The sequence below is a fragment of the Arachis ipaensis genome, chromosome B05, assembly GCF_000816755.2.
Source record: "Arachis ipaensis cultivar K30076 chromosome B05, Araip1.1, whole genome shotgun sequence".
NCBI classification, from domain to species: Eukaryota; Viridiplantae; Streptophyta; class Magnoliopsida; order Fabales; family Fabaceae; genus Arachis; species Arachis ipaensis.
This window is the reverse complement of record NC_029789.2, coordinates 122,173,005-122,192,570: the sequence shown is the minus strand read 5'-3', so window position 1 is coordinate 122,192,570 and position 19,566 is coordinate 122,173,005. Positions and strand designations below refer to the sequence as shown.

General features: G+C 36.8%; 1 protein-coding gene across 1 annotated transcript; it reads right to left on the bottom strand.

Moving 5' to 3' along the window:
* On the bottom strand, positions 9,312–19,451 carry LOC107643976 (CRM-domain containing factor CFM2, chloroplastic). Its single transcript, XM_016347739.2, has 13 exons — positions 18,667–19,451; positions 15,607–16,138; positions 15,395–15,525; positions 13,673–13,975; positions 13,437–13,593; positions 13,024–13,316; positions 12,314–12,373; positions 12,155–12,211; positions 11,208–11,357; positions 10,838–11,066; positions 10,298–10,428; positions 10,000–10,181; positions 9,312–9,896 (listed from the first exon to the last, which is right to left on the bottom strand). Exons 1-13 carry the CDS (start codon positions 19,375–19,377, stop codon positions 9,878–9,880), a joined length of 2,955 nt encoding a protein of 984 aa, XP_016203225.1. The 5' UTR covers positions 19,378–19,451; the 3' UTR covers positions 9,312–9,877.

Here is a 19,566-nt window from a genome sequence, read left to right as displayed (position 1 = left end):
GCTATTAAAACCCTAAATTTTGATTGTCTAACTAGAATAATCAATTGACTATTGTTGCTTGATCCATTAATCCTCGTGGGATCGACCCTCACTCACCTGAGGTATTACTTGGTACGACCCGGTGCACTTACCGGTTAGTTTGTGGACTTTAAATTCTGCACCACGAGGCGTACGCGTGACCCACGCGTACGCAAGACCAGAGTTCATCAAGGTTGGGTTTGTTTGCTTAGACATGGAAACTGGTACATAGACACGGTGGTATGCATTCACTATTTGTTTGCTGAGACACAAATTTTGAAGGACACGGTGGTACACAGATACACACAAAATACATGTTTTCAGTGTCTCTCCTTAAAGCTGAGATACTGATACACAACTTATGAGACACAATTTTTTCCACTTTTATCCCTAGTTAATTTCAAAAATTCCAGCCTTATCCATACCTCAACCCTATCCCAACTCCTTTCTCTACTCCATCTTCCTTCTTCGTCAGTCTTCTACCTCTCTCCAGATTCTTCTCCTCTGCCATAGATCCCGTCGCCGCCGTCATGCCTCTATCCTCCGACGGTCCTCTCTCTCTCTCTATCGCCGCACTCTTCTTTCTTGCGTTCTTAAATTTGTGTCTCCTTCGCGCACTCTTCTGTCGTCGCCTTTCTCGGATCTGCGCCACCTCTGCATCACTACCGCCACTCGTCTAGATCTGTTGCCCTCACCTTCCATCCCCTGCGGCACAAAGTCACAGCACCATCCAACCCTCTCGACACAGCAAGTCAATGTCGCCATCTAACGCTCGTGACCCAGAAAATTGCAGCACTTTCTTCTGCTCCTTCTCTCTCCGTCTCCCTCATCTCTTTCGTTCTCCTGTGATTTTTTTTAATTTTGGTTATGGTTACTGTGATTATTGCCTCTGTCTTTTTTGTCTTTTTTTTCAGATAAATGGTGATTATTAAAAAATTTATTAGTAATTTTTTGGTCATTGTAAATGATGATGAAGATGATAAATCTGATAGTGGTAGTGATGGTGGTAGTAGATGGTGATGGTGGCTGCGGATGGTGGTAGTTGTGGATACGGTGGTGCTATTGGTGAGGATAAATTTGTCATTTTGATAAATGTGTGTATACTAGTGTACTGTTATGTATAATGCTGCCAAACAAGATAAAAATTTTGTGTATGTTCATGTCTATATGCTGTTGTGTCTTTGTGTCTCTGTCCATTGCTGGTTAAGACAGCAAAGAAACGGAGCTCAAGCGACCCACACATATGCGTCACACTTAGCACGTGACCTCATTAAATGCAATATGCTGGGGGCAAATTCTGGGCTTCCATAGCCCAATCCGACTGATTTTTGTAGTTATTTGAGGCCAAATTCAAGAAGGAACAAGGGGAGAGCAATTAGGTTTAGGTTTTAACATGTTTTAGGCTAGTTTTTGTAGAGAGAGAAGCTCCACCTTCTTTCTAGAATTTAGGGTTTCTTAGTTTAATTTCTCTTTAATTTTAGTATTTAATTCTTATTTTAGTATAGTTTCATTTATGTTTTCATGCTCTCTTGCCTTGATCTTCTTAGTTTCTTTTGTTCATTTCTCATTTATGCCACTTTTTAGTTTTTGAATACTCTTGTTAATTTGAATTTTTATTTAATGCAATTTTATGTTTTTATGTTTATTGATGTTTAATTGAGTTGTTATTATTATTTTTTGCATTTGGTAGCTTTAAATTTTATTATTATTGCAATTTAATATGCTTTTATTTTCATGCACACCAAGTGTTTGATAAAATGCTTGGCTTAGTTTTAGTGTAGTTTTTCATACTCTTGGCTTGGAATTGAGGACTTTGGTGACCTTGAGTCATTAATGTCCATTATTGATTGATATATTAGGGTAGTTAGTTGATTTGGTTTCCACTAACGCTAGTCTTTCACTAAGCTAATTAGTGAGTTGGATAGGACTTGTGAATTGAGATCAATTATGCCTATTTGACTTATCCTCGATGTTAGGGAAGTAGGATTAACTCTTCATAATCATCATATGTTTGTGGTCAATGGCTAGGATAGGTAACCTTAACTCTCAACCCTTGCCAAGAGTTCCCTTTTGCCATTTAATTTCCATCTTTGTTACTTTAATTGCTTTTCATTTAATTCCTTGCATGCATCTTTATTTTATTGTCCTTTATATTTTTTGCCAATTTCCATCAAACGCCCACTTCCTCATAGCCAATAATTGAGCACTTCATTGCAATTTCTAGGGAGAATGACCTGTGATTTAAAACTCCCAGTTATTTTGTGTTGATTGTGACATCTTTATCTAAATTTTGATGTTGGTCAATTGTTGGTTTAGACTATACTTGCGATGAAGAAATTTTATTTTGTGGAATTCCAAACCTACTTTTGGCTCGCATCAGACGTTGACATAGATTTTATAAGACATAATATGCTGGCCCTATTAAGCAGCCGACCCTTCCAGCTAGACAATCTGCTTTTAATTTTCTCCACCGCCTCCAGGCAAGCCGCTCGAGATGCCCGTGGATGGTTGATGTTAACCCCCAAGTACTTGCCCAACTCATTAGAAAATCTAATAGAAGACACACCAGCCAGTACATTTCTACAAGTGTTAGACACGTTCTTCGAACAAATAGCTTTGGACTTATCTATGTTCACCTTCATGTCCAATGCCTTACAGAATAAGTTCAGAGAATGCTTGACCTGGTGGACTTGTGTCTTGCTTGCTTTACAAAAAAGAAAAAGGTCATCTGCGAATATGAGATGCGAGATTCGTGGACCTCCCTGAGAAACTGCAACCACGTCCCAAGCCCCCAACTCCACCTGATTAGATATAAAGCAAGCTAGCATCTCCATATAGAGTACAAACAAATACGGTGACATGGGGTCTCCTTGTCGCAACCCTCTATTGGGTTGGAAACTATCTAACCTATTCCCATTCCACAATATCGAAAGAGATGATGTCTGAATACAATTCATAATGAGACTTCTAGTAGAGGTAGGAAAGTCGAAGCTACTTAAGGTGTAGTTTAAAAACTTCCAATCGACCCGGTCATATGCCTTCTCTAGATCTATCTTAAAAGCGATAGCGCCCTTTCTTGATTTCGTTCTCTTCAAGAAATGAAGGACCTCTTGCGCCACTATGATGTTCTCAGGAGCTCCTCTACCAGGAATGAAGCCTCCCTGATTTGGACATATAATATCAACCAAGTAGGGTCTCAAAAAAGTTACTAGCACCTTAGTTACTATCTTATAAACGACGTTGCAGAGACTGATTGGTCGAAAGTCCTTCATTCTGCTTGGGGAGTCAACCTTAAGAATGAGCACAATAAGAGTTTCAAGCATAGAAGGGTTAATCGTGTCACCCTGAAACATTCTACGCACCAGACTCCCCACATCTTGACCCACCACATCCCAATATTCTTTAAAAAAGAATGCTTGGAACCCGTCCGACCCTGGAGCTTTGAAAGGACTCATGATGTCCATTGCAGATTTAACCTCCCACATCACCACTGGCTTAGTAAGGTTCTCACAAGCTTCACTACTGAGAGAAGGTCTCGAAAAATCACCCATACAATTTTTCTCCACCGGATTGGTTGAACAAAAAAGATCTTTATAAAAGCTTAATGCCTCTTGCTGAAGAAGATCCGGATCAGAAGACCAAGATCCATCTCTTACAAAAAGGCCATGAATCTTATTTGCTTTCCTTCTAATGATGGTCTGCATGTGGAAAAATTTCGTATTTTTGTCACTATACCTAACCCATTGCTCCCTAGATTTCTGGGACCAGAGCATCTCTTCTTGAAAAAGAACCGAATTATAATCATCCCTACACCTTTGTTCCTCTTCTTTGACAACTGCATCATCACAAAATTCTAATCTTTTTTTAAGGTCATTAAGCTTTCTTTCTAGAGCTCTCTTCTTAATAAAAATATTCCCAAAGACAAGAGAATTGAAGTTCAGAGAAGCCTCTTGCACCTTTTTAAGCTTGCCATTTATATGGGTGATGTTGTCATTCCAAGCTTTATGGACAACAGTTTTATAAGATGGATGAGTAGCCCATGCAGCTTGAAACCTGAATGATCTACTGCCCTTTTTAACTGGCAGTCCAAGGCATCTGGTGAGTAAAGGGCAGTGATCAAAATGCAAACGATTGAGCACCTCTGTGAACGCTTCAGGAAACATAACTTTCCAACTACTATTACTGCAAACTCTGTCCAGCTTCTTAGCCACCTCCTTATTCCCCTGAACCTTTCTCAACCAAGTAAAACTCCTACCCACTGTTGTCAAATTAAACAAATTACACGAATCCAAAATGTGAGAGAAATAATTACTGCGATTAATATTGAAGTGCCCCCTTTCACTTCCTAAGAATGCAAGATTTCATTAAATTCACCTGTTATCAACCACAGGTCTTGTATAGAAGTTCCAAGTGCCAACAGATGTTCCCATAAATCTTCACGAATCGCTGGCTAGGGGCTACTGTAAACTGCACTACACACCCAATTCTTTCCACTCCTTTCAATAGCAACAGATAAACATTGTTCCATGATAGCAATCACTCTACACTTAGCTTTATCATCAAAGGATAAAAACCATATATCCCTTCTGTGCCCACTAGCTTCCACAATCCTCACAGGAGTAAAACCCAAACGTTCCCAAAAAATTTTTATAGAGCCAAAAGCAGCATGCGTTTCAACAAGAATAACAAAAGCTGGATTAAATTTTCTTACCAGTTCTTTGCAGTGTACTCGAGCCATCTTGTTAGAGACTCCTCTCACATTCCAACTGATCAAGTTCATAGAATTACTATCCATAAAACACCAGACTTGATAATGGAACGCCGCCCCTATCATCTCACATTGAGGGTCCTCTGTCTCCCGTCTTGGTACCTCCCTCCAAGATATCATTGCCCTCCAATTTTTTGTTGTCATGCTTGACCCCTCCAACATGTTCAGTCGGTGAGTTTTGAAGTGAAGGTGGTATTCTCCTCTTGTGATTAATTTTAACTAGCAGGGTAAAAGCATTAAATGCACCTTTCCTTACTCTCGTAGCACCGCCAGAAGAAGAAGTAGTCCTTGGGAAAGCTTCTTTGGGCTTTGGAGCATTTTTCTTAACTTCACACTCACCCAAAAATGGCCCCTTATCAGTCCACAAATATTTTTTTACCAAGACTGGCCCTTTTAAGATTAAAACCCACTTTTGGGCCTTTATTGGCTTTACCCTTGTTGACTTTAGTCTAACCCCCATCATTAGATGCATGATTTCCTTCCGAAGATGCATGCAATGTCCCACCCACAAAATTCTCACTTGCCATATTCAGCGAATCTTTAGTTTTACCATTTTGAAATTTGAATCCCTAATTTTTCACCTTCTCCGGTGGCCTATCCACAGGGCTTACCGGCTGCTCTCCAGCTTCTGCTCCTTTGTCTTCTTCTTATGGTTCACTCAAGCTTTCTGGTGTTGTCCGAACCACTTTCTCTTCTATCTTACCACAATCTCAAGTCACATGCCCAAAGCAATTGCATTTATCACAAATGAGATGCAAATTCTCATATTCGATGTTGTACTCAAAACCATCTACCATGATTTTCCGTTTCACCGGCTATTTCAGATCAATTTGAATGCATGCACGTGCATATTTCCCGCGCTCAGCCGATTTGGTGGCTAAGTCAACCTTGATCGGCTTCCCCAATGTTCTAGCTATATTCAAGATAGCTTTCTCATTATAGTACCATATGATAAGGCCTGTGACTCTTATCCAGACTAAGGTAGAACCAAAAGTGTCCTCACACGAGCGGAACGACAAACACCACGGCTTAACCGCCACATAATTACCAGCGATTATCCATGTCCCTCCGAGTAGCATGCATTCTCTATACTCCCGCAAATCAAACTTGATGAGAAAATATCCAAAACCAACGTCTAACATCTCGTAACCTCATTTGGTTCTACAAACTCCTCTTAGCTTGTGTGTAATGGCGGAATAGCTAAAGGTTTTGTCGAGGACTTTAATGATAATGGCATCCTTGTATGAGCATATAGGATCATTCTGGCTTCCTTTGTAAAGACCACACAAGGTATCTCTCCATCAATAATGGTTGCCATTTTGTCCTCATCAAGAGAGTCTACCCCGTGAGAAAATCTAGCCGAGGATTCTCCTACTACTTTGTCTCGAAAAGAAACCTTGAAAGGTTCTTTACCCTTTACCTTCTTCTCCCCATCTCCCATACCCTAAGCTGCTCCTTGCCCTTTAGACTCCATGGCGCCCCCCGACACCTTACTTTGGTCCAAACCAGAAACTCCACTAGCCTCCATAACACTCTTGCCCTTCGAAGCTTCATCTGTAAAACCTGGATCAAGATCCCCGCTGACCTGGCCACCAACAAGAACGGTTCCTTCTAAAACCCTTCCATCATCTCCACTGCCTCGGTCTCCCCTGCTCTCTCCACTCATTTTTCTCCCACACTTTTGACAACTGGCTTAACTCGTTTAGTCTAAAATTTAAATGAGTAAACGGGATGGTTCAACATATTTAACCCATTTTAATAGCCCTAGATAAGTTTATTTGTCTTAACAAACTCAGAAATTTCTTCCTTATGAATCTAATCTTTTTTTAAAGGATTCTTCTAAAAAAACTTCTATCTAATCATGTAATATTCCATTTTTCTTCTTCAAGATTTCATTATCATTTCTCATATTTAGAAGTTTCTCTACTTCAAAAAGATTAGATTCATAATATTTTTTCATTTCGAGATATGTTTTAAATAGCTTCTTATATTTGTTTGAAAGCTCTTCATACATGTTTGACATTAAAGTAAAAAATATTAATCGTAAAAATAGTTACCTTAATTTCATGTTTGCCATGTCATTAATCTGCACATCGTTTTTAGCTTCTTCTTTCGAGTAGCTAAGGTCCCCCTCCCTCTCTCCTCTTATTCTTCTTTGGGAGAAGGGGGGAGGGTGTGTAAATTTTGTACAGTCAAGTTTAAAATGAACATTCTCTCAACAATCATAGCATGTGACAGAATTTAACTTTTATTTAGTCTTTTTGTCCTTTTATAAGTTATCTTTTCTTTGCTTACACCAAGATTTTGTGGGTTTTTTTATGAAGCAAGCTAGTTCATCCCTCCCATCTTGGTCATCATTGTTATCAAAATCGTCAGTTTATGATTCCTTATTGATTACCAATGCATTCCCCTTTTTAAGATTGAAGGGATAAAGACTTAGTTTTCTTGGTGACATCATTCTAATTATCTCAGGCTCATACTCATGAGCTTTAATGAACCAAAAAATTGGTCCAAAGAGTCTTTAAATTTTTTGCTTGCTTTATGGCTATTGTCATAGGAAGTCATATCTTTGGAGACTTCTCAAAATCTTTTGAGTGTTTTTGAAGCTATTGTAAGATTTCTTAGTTGACATCATCTCACTAATGCTTTCTCCTTTCATTTTTTTAAGTCTTCATATCTATCTACCAATATGTTGATCTTCATTTCTTTGACTTCTTTATCCCCTTCATGAAGCATCTTTAATCAAGTTTAATAAGAGCCCAGATCATAATATATTTTGCTTTAGAGTTCAGCTAAACTTTTTTCTTATGATTGTGAGTCCATCTGTCTTTGAAAATAACACTCTTCAATTCTTTCATTCTTTCATTTTATTGAAACGTATCGGGACAAAAAAATTCAGACAAAGTATCTGTTTAACAAGAAAAGTTAGAAGTTTGGAGTTAGAGTAATCCATAGCATTATCACACCAAGAAACTTTAATGACTTCAAAAATTTTGTATTTTAATCATAGTAGCAAAATGAGAATTCATCAATAAACACCACAAACAAACAGTGAGCTCCTCTCCATAGAAGCCGTGGAAGCAGAATGCTAAACATTAGAGTGTATAAGATCAAAAGAAGAATTAGCGAAAAATGAATTATTATTGAAAGATAAAGCTAGTTGTTTTGTAGTTTGACAAGAAATACAATTATTTTAAAGAACTATTAGCAGAACAATGATGGCACAAGTAAAGTGTAGAAAGAACAGAAACAACATAGTGATTAGAGGTAGAAGGAAAACGAAGATTTTGGAACTCAAATTGTCTTTTGACTTTACATCTAGTCCCAATGATATGTCCCATATGCGAATCCTACACACGATAACCAAAAGCTGTGATAAGATTAAAGTTTAATTTGGGAATGAAATAAGTATCTGAAAAGGTTATCCTTATGTTTCACATGCATAAGGGACCCACCAACAGTGTAAATAGAAGGGACTATGATATTGGTAGACAAAAATGAAAAAATATGACGCAAAAAGAACATATGATTAAAGTAATCAGAATCAAATACCATTTAAAGTTACCTGATGCGGTGGACAGAGTCGTAGAAGCATTATCAAAAAAGGGGAGAAATTGCTTAAAGGACTCAATGTCGATTGGAGAGACAAGAGATAGACTACCAGAAGCGGAGGAGTCAGTGGCAGCAATGATAGTTATAAGCGCAGGCCTGAGGGAGTTGGAATGAGGATGATATTTGTTCCAATTTGAACGTGGTTAGCAACATAGAACAAGTAGTAATAAAAAATGCTGAGAGCTTGCAATAGTAATAGAATAGGTTAGAAGTAATGTAACATTTTTGCTTGCAAGTATGACAAATTTTTCCTTTTCTCGATAACCACAAAAAATAGTCTCAAACTTAGATTTAGTCAACCCCAACCGTGTTTCTTTAGACACAAGACAAAGAAGAGTATCTTCAAGGCTTGGCAAGAGACTCTGATGGAGTAGAGAAGTTCGGACGGACTCAGTTATTAGTAAGTACCATGAGAAACTGAATATGAAGTATGCGATTGCGATAATCCTCTTATGCTTTAGCGTTAGTTACATCGTTAAAAATAGATGCGCAAGATATCAATTGATCCCAAATAATTTTCATCTAGCAAGAATGCCATGTAGTGATGGAATTCCTTTATTAGTTGGTACATAAGTGAGAGATTAAAAATAGTGTAACTTTTTGCCAACATACTTCTTTAGGAATTTCAAAACGCGCAAACTAGGGGTGAAAGTATTATGGAACCAGGTGATAATTTTGTGATTTTTACTATTCCATTCCTTTAATTTCTCAACAAAATCTTTGTCAAAATCTTCCTTAGATTTGGAAGAATCCTATTTGGAATAATTTTATATAGATAACATCTATAATTATACTCTTATTACATCTAATATTATCTAATTATTACAACCATAATTAATAAATACAAAATAAGATAACTTTGAACTGTTTTAAGCTGATTTTTATTGTCTCCAAATATTTTTAGACAAAAAGAAAAAAAACTGAACTCTTGACATACAAATAATAAACAATCTAATATCAATACACTACCCTATCATTAACAAGAGTATCAATCTAATATCAATCTAAATATACAAATATCCTAATTTATTCTGACAATCTAATATATAAATATTCTAATATATTCTGACAAAAACAAACTTGGTCTTTTTCCTTTTACTGTGCATCCAATTCCATATAACACATTCTATTCTAATTCTATCCTCAATATTCTCTTCCTTTCTTCTGTCTTTTACAGCTTATAATGACTGAACTTTTGAGTGTTAAGTCCTTGAGGCATAACAAAAAACAATGGAGCTTGCAAAGTAGGAAATGACTAAAGCCATTGCCTGGTAACGTTTATATACATGAGACATTTAAATTCAGTCCCAGGAAGAAAAATGTTTGCCGGGTTAACACAGACAACAGGCACTGGGGGATCGATCCTATTGTCCCTTATTTCTTCTGGTTCCTGCTGGTTTTTGCTGGGTTTTCTTACGTAAGTAAACTTATGGCCCTCAAATAATTTCCAATTTGCAGCACCCACTATTCCCAATTTCTTTATGAATTCATCACTCTCCTATAAATACAAAAGTATGACAACAAAAACACAGAATGTTCCAAGTGAAGAATAATAGCGACAGGTAATAGCTTGATCAAGGGTTGCATTCTATTTTACTTACAACAATCCACATTCAACTTTGATGGCTTCCAACAGTTCAGGAGAGACAGTAGGCTTAGAAGTTTCTCCCTCTTCAACTTCTATATCATTTATTTTGGTTCTAGGTTTCTCTCCTGCCCCCCAACCCCTATAAAGTATAACTTTGTTTGGCTCCCGAGAGACTAATACGGCACCAGTTGCTTGCTGAAAGAATAACCAAAAGCATTTCAGGATCTGTACAATGGCTCAGGTCACAGGAATAATGCAAAGACGAAGATATGGGAAAAAGGGAAGGTCCAAAGGAACTTCAACTTGGGTACCTCTAGCTTGAACACCACCTCCTGAACTGAGGTGCCTTTTGCCCTTCCTTTAATATTAACTATGGCAAGAGGGTGCTTCTGGAAATGAGTCTTGATTGCTTTTGCAACACCAGTAACAATATTGCTCTTTCCTGAAGACAAAGTAACAGCAGAAAGATAAAGATATGATATTCCATCCAATTTGCTCAGTATTCGAGTAACTTAAACCAAAAAAACATAAGCAAGGCGTGAAAGATAAATTCTAGGGCCCTTGGGTTCTTAATACATCATTTAGAATGAAATTTTTCAAAAAGGTTGATATTGAGAGAAGATTCACTGTTAACTAAACGTGAGGAAGAGGGATAACAGTTTTTACAACTTCTTCCGATTATATTATCTTTGACAAAACAAGCTATAGTTTTGCCACTATAGCTATAGTTTTGCCACTATAGCAGAAAGCCAAGGGGGAAAAGGAGTAAAGCAATTATCACTGGTTTAAGTTACAATTTATAAAACCAAAGCCCTTGGCAGGATACATGGACTTGTAAAGATGGGAAATACCTATGGCAAGGACAGGTCGCTTTGTCATCTTTAAGGCTTGCCTTCTTAGAAGAAGTCTTTCTCTGTTGGAAAGATACACCGGTCTAATAGGCAACCCTTTTGAACTCGTATTTTTCACTGGAACGGATGGTTCAGGGTCACATTTTGATGACATGTCAGATGATTCTGGTGGATTGTTATTAGAGATACCATGCCTGGTATCAACTGCAGAGACACTCACTCCATCCAACTGAAATCCACAAAACATAAACTAAATCAATATTTTAGAAAGAAACCCAATAAAAACATGTGAAAGAAATCAGTGATATAACCAGATGATAATCCAGGGCAGAGTTGAAGAATTTTATTTTGACAACCATAAAATGCTTGCCTGTGTCTTTTCAATAATCAAATCAGACATAGATTCTTCTTCACCTTGACGAGTTCCATCATCATCAATCATCTGCTTCTGTCTTGATTCTTGATTTTCAATAGAAACTTCTTTTAGAGAATTCAAGTTTACGGAATTTGAGAAAGATCCCTGAAATCATGGCAAACAGACAAAGTACGTTAGGTTCTGTTCTTTACAGAAGTATACCATGAACATCACTGGAATAAGAATTCTCCCTAAATATGTACAAAGAAAATACACTCATGTAGGTTCTCTCCTATCTTCTTCATTACCAACACAAGAAATTCTTTTACATCATGTGTTAGGTAATTTCCATGAGGACAGAAACAGACCAAGTTAGTAACACTTGACTCACCTTTGCATGCCATGAAACACAGAAAACACCACAATGCTACTCCTTGTAGGCAAGTTAACCTCTTTACTTGTAATGAGTATCTAATGTGATTACAACCAATAGCAATTTAACAGTTGAATTAAGAACCTTAAGAAAAATAAACAGGTCCCAAAATAATGTTGAATGTGTAAGCCAACAGGAGATGGAAAGAAAATTTTTTATTATGCGGTGGTTCTTTTGAACTAAAGGGGAATTGGCATGATTATAATCATACACAGTAAAAAAAAAATTAAAAACAAAAAAAAACAAAAAAACCTTCAGCATGTACCTTGAGTTCAAATATAACTATATAAGTACATAACACATCAAGGCATTCACAAAATGTAATAAACTGATGCAAATTGCTCATACTTTGATTGTAGTCTTACTGTTGAGACTACTTCAGAATATAGAGAATGAAAATTTGAGTTCAGTTGTTGATCCTAGACATTTATGATAGGTTTTGCATCCACCTTTGCATAATGTAAGAAAAAATGATAATATCATAAAGTTGGTAACTATATTGTATGGTTAAAGTAAAATAAAAACTCACCATGTCAACTCTCATCCCTTCAGCTTCATGCTTACTGTTAGCCTCCTTATCTTTATCCTATTCAAATCATTTCATAAAATTCCTTAATTGAAATTGGGGGATGTGCATCTCAGCAACAATTACAATACATTATTGACTGAAAAAAAGAAAACCACTCACCATCTTAAGTTTCAAGTCCTTTATATTCTTATCTAGCTTCAAAACATGAAGCTTCAATGACTGCAAGAGGAAATAAGGATGAAGGAATAAGGCAGTGACATATATTGAATGTTAATGTCAGCAGTCAATTCCTTTTCAAAGGTACAAATGCATAACTAGTATGAGTATCCATGTTACAACCTAGTGTTCAACTAGTATGAGTCTATCTATAATGAATATTGGATGTGATTTTTATAGATCAAAATGAAGATAGGTTTCAACCAAAGAGGAACAAGAAAATGATTTATGTTTTGTTATATTTTATCTTTGGCATGAGATTTTTCTTGAAGAAATGGATGAGTACCAAAAAAGGCACAAATTTTCCTCTCTCTTCATGATCTTTTTTCAGGCAAGAATTCTGCTTCACAATAAAGGCTGTATTATACAACATTGAAAGGTATTTTTTAAAATTTTACAAATACAGTAATCAAGCCTTTCCCTAATGGATTGAAGCCTCTAAAATTTTACATTAAAACATAAAATAACCTTTTATTAATCTTCTTTTAAAAAAGATAAAATTAAGACAGAAAAATAGAAAGCTTATACTCATCCTGTTAAAATTGTTGTCATCATATAGAATAGATAAATCATAATAAAAATTAAAACGTGTCTTATCACAATATAGAAAGTTAACACTCCTACATGAATCCAACTTAAAATAAAAATATTACCTCACGACGTTGTGCCTCTAAGAATCTCTTCAAGGCAGCTTTTTTATTCAAAAGCGTTTTAGGCCTCAAACTAGCAGGTCTGCTATAATTCTTTCCACGATATACAATGACTGCATATCCCTTGTTCACTCTCTCTACTGCAATTAATATTCCACCACTTTCTGCCTCTAAGGTCTGAGCTATCTGATGAATAATTTCTGGACTTCGCTTATTACATATTATCTTCACAAGTTCTCTATACTTCCAATGAAGATGCATATTTTCCACCGTTCCATCAAAAACCCCTCGTCTACCTGATAATGAAAAACAGGACTTATTTAGTAATAGATTTTGTCTCTAGAAGTCTAATTTATTTAGTTCAAAGAATTTGTGAATCTATGCTTCAAAATTCAACCATCATACTCTAGAATCACCTAATAACAAGAAGGGCTTCATCTTCAAGCCAATTTTCCGCAACATGTATCTCTCTTCTTCAGTAATACCCTCTTTATCAATTTCTTTTTCTTGTGGGCACTCTGCATTTTCCAGCTCCGCTAGAAGTTTTTCAGCCTTTGCTTTTCTTTCTAATGCCTGTGTGTAAGAAGAATATCATGTCACTAAAACACTCATGTAAAAGATAGAAAGTTGAAGTTTGATGATGAAATCATACCATTGACAACTTGATGCTATTCCTTTTGATAGTTGCCTCAGCATCAGTGAACATTCCTTGTTCAACAATTGCTGTACCCTTCTGGGAGGTAGTACCACTTCCTTCTGAAACACACTCTATAGCTCCATGTTTCTTGCCTGGAGTGACTGCATCTGAAGAACTGCTTTCAGCCTTTAGTTTGGATAACTCAATGTTTCTCCGTTCATCAATTGCTGAAGATACTGCAGAAGGCAAGAAGTCCTTTCCTCTATACAAGACAATGAATTCTCTATCCCGAGCCAGGAGAGTCCCACCAGTCAGGTGCTGTAGAAAAGTAGATATGTTATTAAACTGAAATTGAGATATAATCATTTTATATATAAGTTTTGCTATTGAAACTAGATTATGTCTTATTTATCTGAAATGCCCTCCCCTGCCCTTTCTCTCTCTCCACTCTTCTCCCTGGACCAATAAATAGGAGAAAGAAGCCTCATAAACATGAGTTGAGGTCTGCTTTGCCTTCCCGCTTGACAGAGGTTAAATCTAACAAGAACCTTATTATAACAACAACAAAAAACTCTTATCCTACAAGGTGAAGTCCTACATGGACCAAATGATGTCATTGCACCTTGTTATGAATATTTTATATACTCAGCCCATTTATAATTAAGTGTCTAATGATAAAGCTCTGTTGGGGACTTGGGTATTAGGTGTCCAAAGTCCTATATTGAGTAGTATGGGATGCATGATGTTGCATTTAAGGATAGTGGTTCTTCCCCCTTAATAGCTAGTGGACTTCCACTTTCCTTAGGTAATTAACAAGCTCATTTGGAGTTTTCTTGGATCTCTATCTACCCTAGACACTTCCATTAGATGCTCTCTTGGCCTTTTCCAAACATGCCCAAACCACATTCTATGCCAATTTATTTATTCTAAGCATGTCAATTTAAATTAATCACAGGACAATTAAGAGAGTTTAAAAAAGGAAAGAACATATTTATGCTTCTTTTAAAAGAAGAAATTACTTACCACTGTTGAGTTGTGTCTTGGAGACTTGCAATAAAACAATGAAATTATGAACTTCTAATGATGCAAATGCAACTTCCATCACATGATGATTTGAAGCATCCAAGAAAATGGTTTATATGGTATGAAGGAGATTAGGAAGCCTAATGTTTTCTTATCAACTTTTGATTTCATTTGGGATAGGGCTATCTTTCTGGTTTTCTTTTGGTACATAGCACATGGGCTGTTTAATGGGGTTCAAGGGATTGGCATGCATTGTTACATAGCTAAGGCTTTATGTCTTACATATACCCTTTTCATATTCTCTTCTATTCTAATAAAATTTATTCTTCTTTGTGAAAAAATGGAAGCATCCAAGAAAAATGCCACAACGTAAACATATCTAGGATCTACTTTGTCCGGTATGTTTAAACAGAAGAAAAGTAGAAAATTGATTTACCAAGGACAGCAAGTCCATCACTTCAGCAAACAGCAAGAACAGAAGAATGACAGCAAATATGTCAATTTAATTACCAATCAAGGTGAAATATCATCTTGAGCCATGTTCTCAAATAACTGCAGTCACTCATAGCATTAATATGCAACATATGGAACTAGACAGAGCAGCCATCAATGAAGACGGATTGGCAGCACCATTTTAACATCTAATTTGATATTTATAATGGAAGTGCTACACTTCATGAACTCTGAAAATTGTCAGCAAAATCAATAACAAACCTTTATCTCTTCAGCCATAATCTCACTGTTAGTATTCTGCACACCTCTCTTTATGGCAATCTTGACAATCTCACATCTTTCCCATAATTTAATAATTGCAGCAGCCAATCCTTGATGTTTCCTGTTTCTACCTGAAAACAAAAAGAACATAGAAAGGCAATTACACAATACTGGTCACATAAGAAAAAGTAGGCCAAACAGCCGAAACTTACCCAAGGCAAAATGGCATGGTAAGGGTTTGCCAAGTCTCCTTAACGTGGTCATTTCATCGTCAGTTAGCTTAGACTTCACACCATATGGAAGTAGGCGAAAAGGCTTTCTATATCCAGGTATAACAGCAGGTAGCAGATCAGCATCAACAGGTAGAGGGTCATATCCCCACCAATCAGTAAAACGTGGCCCCAGCCCAATTAATAACTGGTCAGCATCTGCCGCAATCTCAACCTCACCTGGCAACTCAAATCGTACTTTATTAGGATTACCAACACCTTTTATCAAAGCTGGCTTTGCTGCTTTGATGTCAGACCTTTGGTCAGCATTTGTAACTAAATTCATTTTAGATGCATGGCTCTGTCTTTCGTCAAAATCTTTATCGTCACTATGCTCTGAAAGTTGCAACACATTATCAATGTTCTTGTGTCCCGAAACTTCATCTGATAGGAAATAAGGATACTTATAATCAACCCCTCGATACAATAGTATCTTACTTCCAGATCTCCAAACAACAAGGCCTCCAGTTTTTCTCTAACAATGTGAAAAGGATATAATCAGATTATTGTATGTGAGACACCAACATAACAACAACAAAAAGTTAATTCTCTACTAGGTGGAGGATCGGTTATGCAGATAAAATAATGCTGATATGCCCAATTATACACCACATTATACCCAAACAATTTAAAGTTCTTAATTGTATAAGAGGCACAAAAACAAGATTGGATAATTTCTTAAGGCTAAATGCATCTAACTCCTAGCTATATTCCATGCTTCAAAGCTTGATAGCTTGAGTCCTTTATCCATATTGAACCATTGCAATGAAACCACACCCCACAACACACGCACATAAAATCCCTTTCTTTTCCTTTCTTTTCTTTTTCACATTATAGAGAATTAGCACCTCAGATTTGTAAGTTAAACACAACGAATAGCTGAGTTCTGAACATGAAACTTTTTGCAATTGAGGAGTTCCTTGCATTTTAGCTGAGCAATTTTCTTTCTTTTTTCTTTTTTTCAAAACATATTGTTAACATATCTGCCAAAGATTTTTTGTAATAGAATTAAGGTTTAAGGAAGGAATTGGACCACTTTAACTTTAAGGTATCAACAACCTAATGCAGGAGTCCTTACAAATGACTCAGATCGGAAAACCTATAACCAAACCTAACAGCAATCAATCACATTTGCCAAACTCTCAATTCCAATTCTCATATTACCATCCGCAGTTAAAGCTTCAGCTTGCAACCACAGCATATTGCCACAACAATTATTGCAATGGTTTCCCCAACTGTTTTGCAACGGCAGTTGTGGCTGCATCAGCACCATTTTTCCAAATTCAGTAATCACAATGCATCAGCAAATTTGAACCAGTACCAACTCAATTTCTTAACATCCACTATCCTATTCTTATCCAAACCTGAAAATTTTCCACTACCATATCCAAAACAGTAAATTTCAAAGGAAAACTCTTTTACTCCAACAATGCATCACAATTATAAACTTTTCCTTTTACCTCCAGCAAATCATGAGTCTGAAAACTCTTTGTGGACGGAGGGACTAACGTGATTAATTTTAAATCTTTCGAGCACAATTTTGATTAATTTAATCTTTTGAGGACCAATTTGGATATTGGGTAATCTTTCAAGAACTAATTTGACTATCTACTCTACCAAATTATATAATACTGAAAACAAATGAATACTCATTAGTGGAAATAGTCTTGCAAGTATGCAAACTATGATGCACTTACATGTAAAACCTTACAATAATTAGAAGTGCCTAAATCTGAACCATCTATTGTCAGGACTAACCACATCATATCAGGAGCAGTAATTTCTCACAATTAGAATGGATAGGTTAAAACTTGAGAAGATAAACTTAATATGATATAAACCAAATTGAAGCTAGTTTTTATAAATATCCTTATCATGTTACTTTACAACACCAAATTAATTATTAATAGCTCACAACTAAAAACACTTACCAGTCTAGTGTCCAATAGATTTTAAATTACATCAAAACCTAAATAAAGAACCCTCTTAGAGAGGAAATGAAGTTTCTGAAAAGAAATATCACTATTAAAATTCCAGCATGCTCAACGAATGAAGAACAGTTAAAATTTAGATATAAGGTAATATCAAATTATGGCATATGAAATAGATCTTAATTAAAGTAAGGTTTAATTACTCTGTTAGTCCCTATAGTTTTGCAAAATTTTCAATTAGGTCCCAATATTTTTTTTCCTTTTAATTGGATCCCTATACAAAAAAATTTTTCAATTAGGTCCCTCTTGGTAGTAATTGGCTTAATTTTATAGGGACCCAACTAAAAAAAAAGTTGGTGCAGGGACCCAAATATAAGGAAAACAAAAGTGTAGAGATCCAATTAAAAAAAAAAATTGGTGCAAGGACTCCATTAAAAAAAAGTACAGGGACTTAATTAAAAATTTTGTGAAACTATAGAAACCAACAGAGTAATTAAACCTTAAAGAAAATATGCTTAATGGAAATTGGGAAACCAAGTTTAACATGAGAATAAATAGAGAAATAGAGATGTACAGGATCTAAGGTGAAGAATTGAACATCAGGGAGCTATCATAGAGAATTTTAAAATTCGTCTAAAAAGGTTGGGGACTGGTTGTATGTGGTATCTGCTTAGCTAAACTATGATAATTTAAGCTGTGGAGTGAAAGACTGATAATGAATCTTTGATAGAAATAGAATATCACATGCTTCATCCATAAAATTTATTTTCAGTGAAGTCTTTCTTCTTGATAAATTCATTTACAACTGGCTGAGACTATATAACAGAATTTTGTAGTGTGTAAAACCTTTTCATGCACATCACCCTCCCTTGTTAACTTTTCTCTTGATTGGATAAAACGAAAATGAAGGTTGGGGAAGCAATAAACAGCACAAATGAAAATTTCTTAACATCCACTATCCTATTCCTATCCAAAACTGAAAATTTTCCACTACCATATCCAAAACAGCAAATTTCAAAGGAAAACTCTTTTACTCCAACAATGCATCACAATTATACACTTTTCCTTTTACCTCCAGCAAATCATGAGTCCTCTTCATGTTCAACTTGCAAATATCCTCACAAACGATCCTCACGACCTCCGACCGCCTCCACCTCTCATGTATGCCCTGCACGATCCCTTCGGTAATCCCCGCCTTCCCTATCTTCAGCTTCTGCTTCATCCCCAGCCCCGCTGTCGTCAGCCGCCTTATCTCCGCGTCCGAAAGGCTCAGCTCCGCCAGCGTCGGCGCCCTCTCCCGCGCCGCCTCCCTCGCTCTCCTCCTCTTCTCCTCCGCGTTTTCCTTCCTCTTGGCGAGCTCGTTCTGCCTCAGGAGGGCAATGCCGGGGACAGGAACAGGATTCTCCGGCGTGCTCCAGCTCGGGTCGATGGTGTGGCCAACTCGGTGAATCGGGAGGCGGGTTGGAAGTGGAACGAAAATCTCTCCAGCTGTAACGGCGGCGGAGGATGACGACGGAGGGGAGGCCCCGGAAGACGCCGGAGCTTGGTCGACGAAGCCGAGGGAGCGGAGCTTATCGGCAATTCGCTGGATGGCGGAGGTTGGGAGGGTTTGGGCGTCGGTTGCGGGTTCGAGTTTGGAGCTCCGAATGAGGAATTTGGGTTTGCGGGTTCGTTTTGGGAGATGAAAGAAGAAAAAAGAGGAAGCAGAAGAAGAAAGAGGAAGGGGAGTGTGAAAATGAGAGGGAGTTGGTTGTGGAAGTAGCATTTGCATTTGCATTTGCATTTCAGTTGTTGTTCACCGGAATGGAGGGGACTGAAGATAGCAGAGAAAGAGTGCATTGAACCTCAAAAGGTCACGTGATGTGGACGCGGCCACGCGGGATATTTAGAGTGGCTAAGATGTACAAGATAAGAAAACAACGGTATTTTCTATTTTGGTAAATTTTAAAAATTGATCTTAATTATATATAGA

Bases quoted from the DNA above. Each gene is read 5' to 3' on its own strand.
- LOC107643976 (XM_016347739.2), bottom strand. From the start codon at position 19,377: ATGCAAATGCAAATGCAAATGCTACTTCCACAACCAACTCCCTCTCAT. The intron at 15,526-15,606 runs GTAAGTTTCGGC...TTTTGTTTTCAG, and splicing joins ACCATGCCATTTTGCCTTGG to GTAGAAACAGGAAACATCAA. The intron at 11,067-11,207 runs GCAAGCATTTTA...TGTGGATTTCAG, and splicing joins TGATTATTGAAAAGACACAG to TTGGATGGAGTGAGTGTCTC.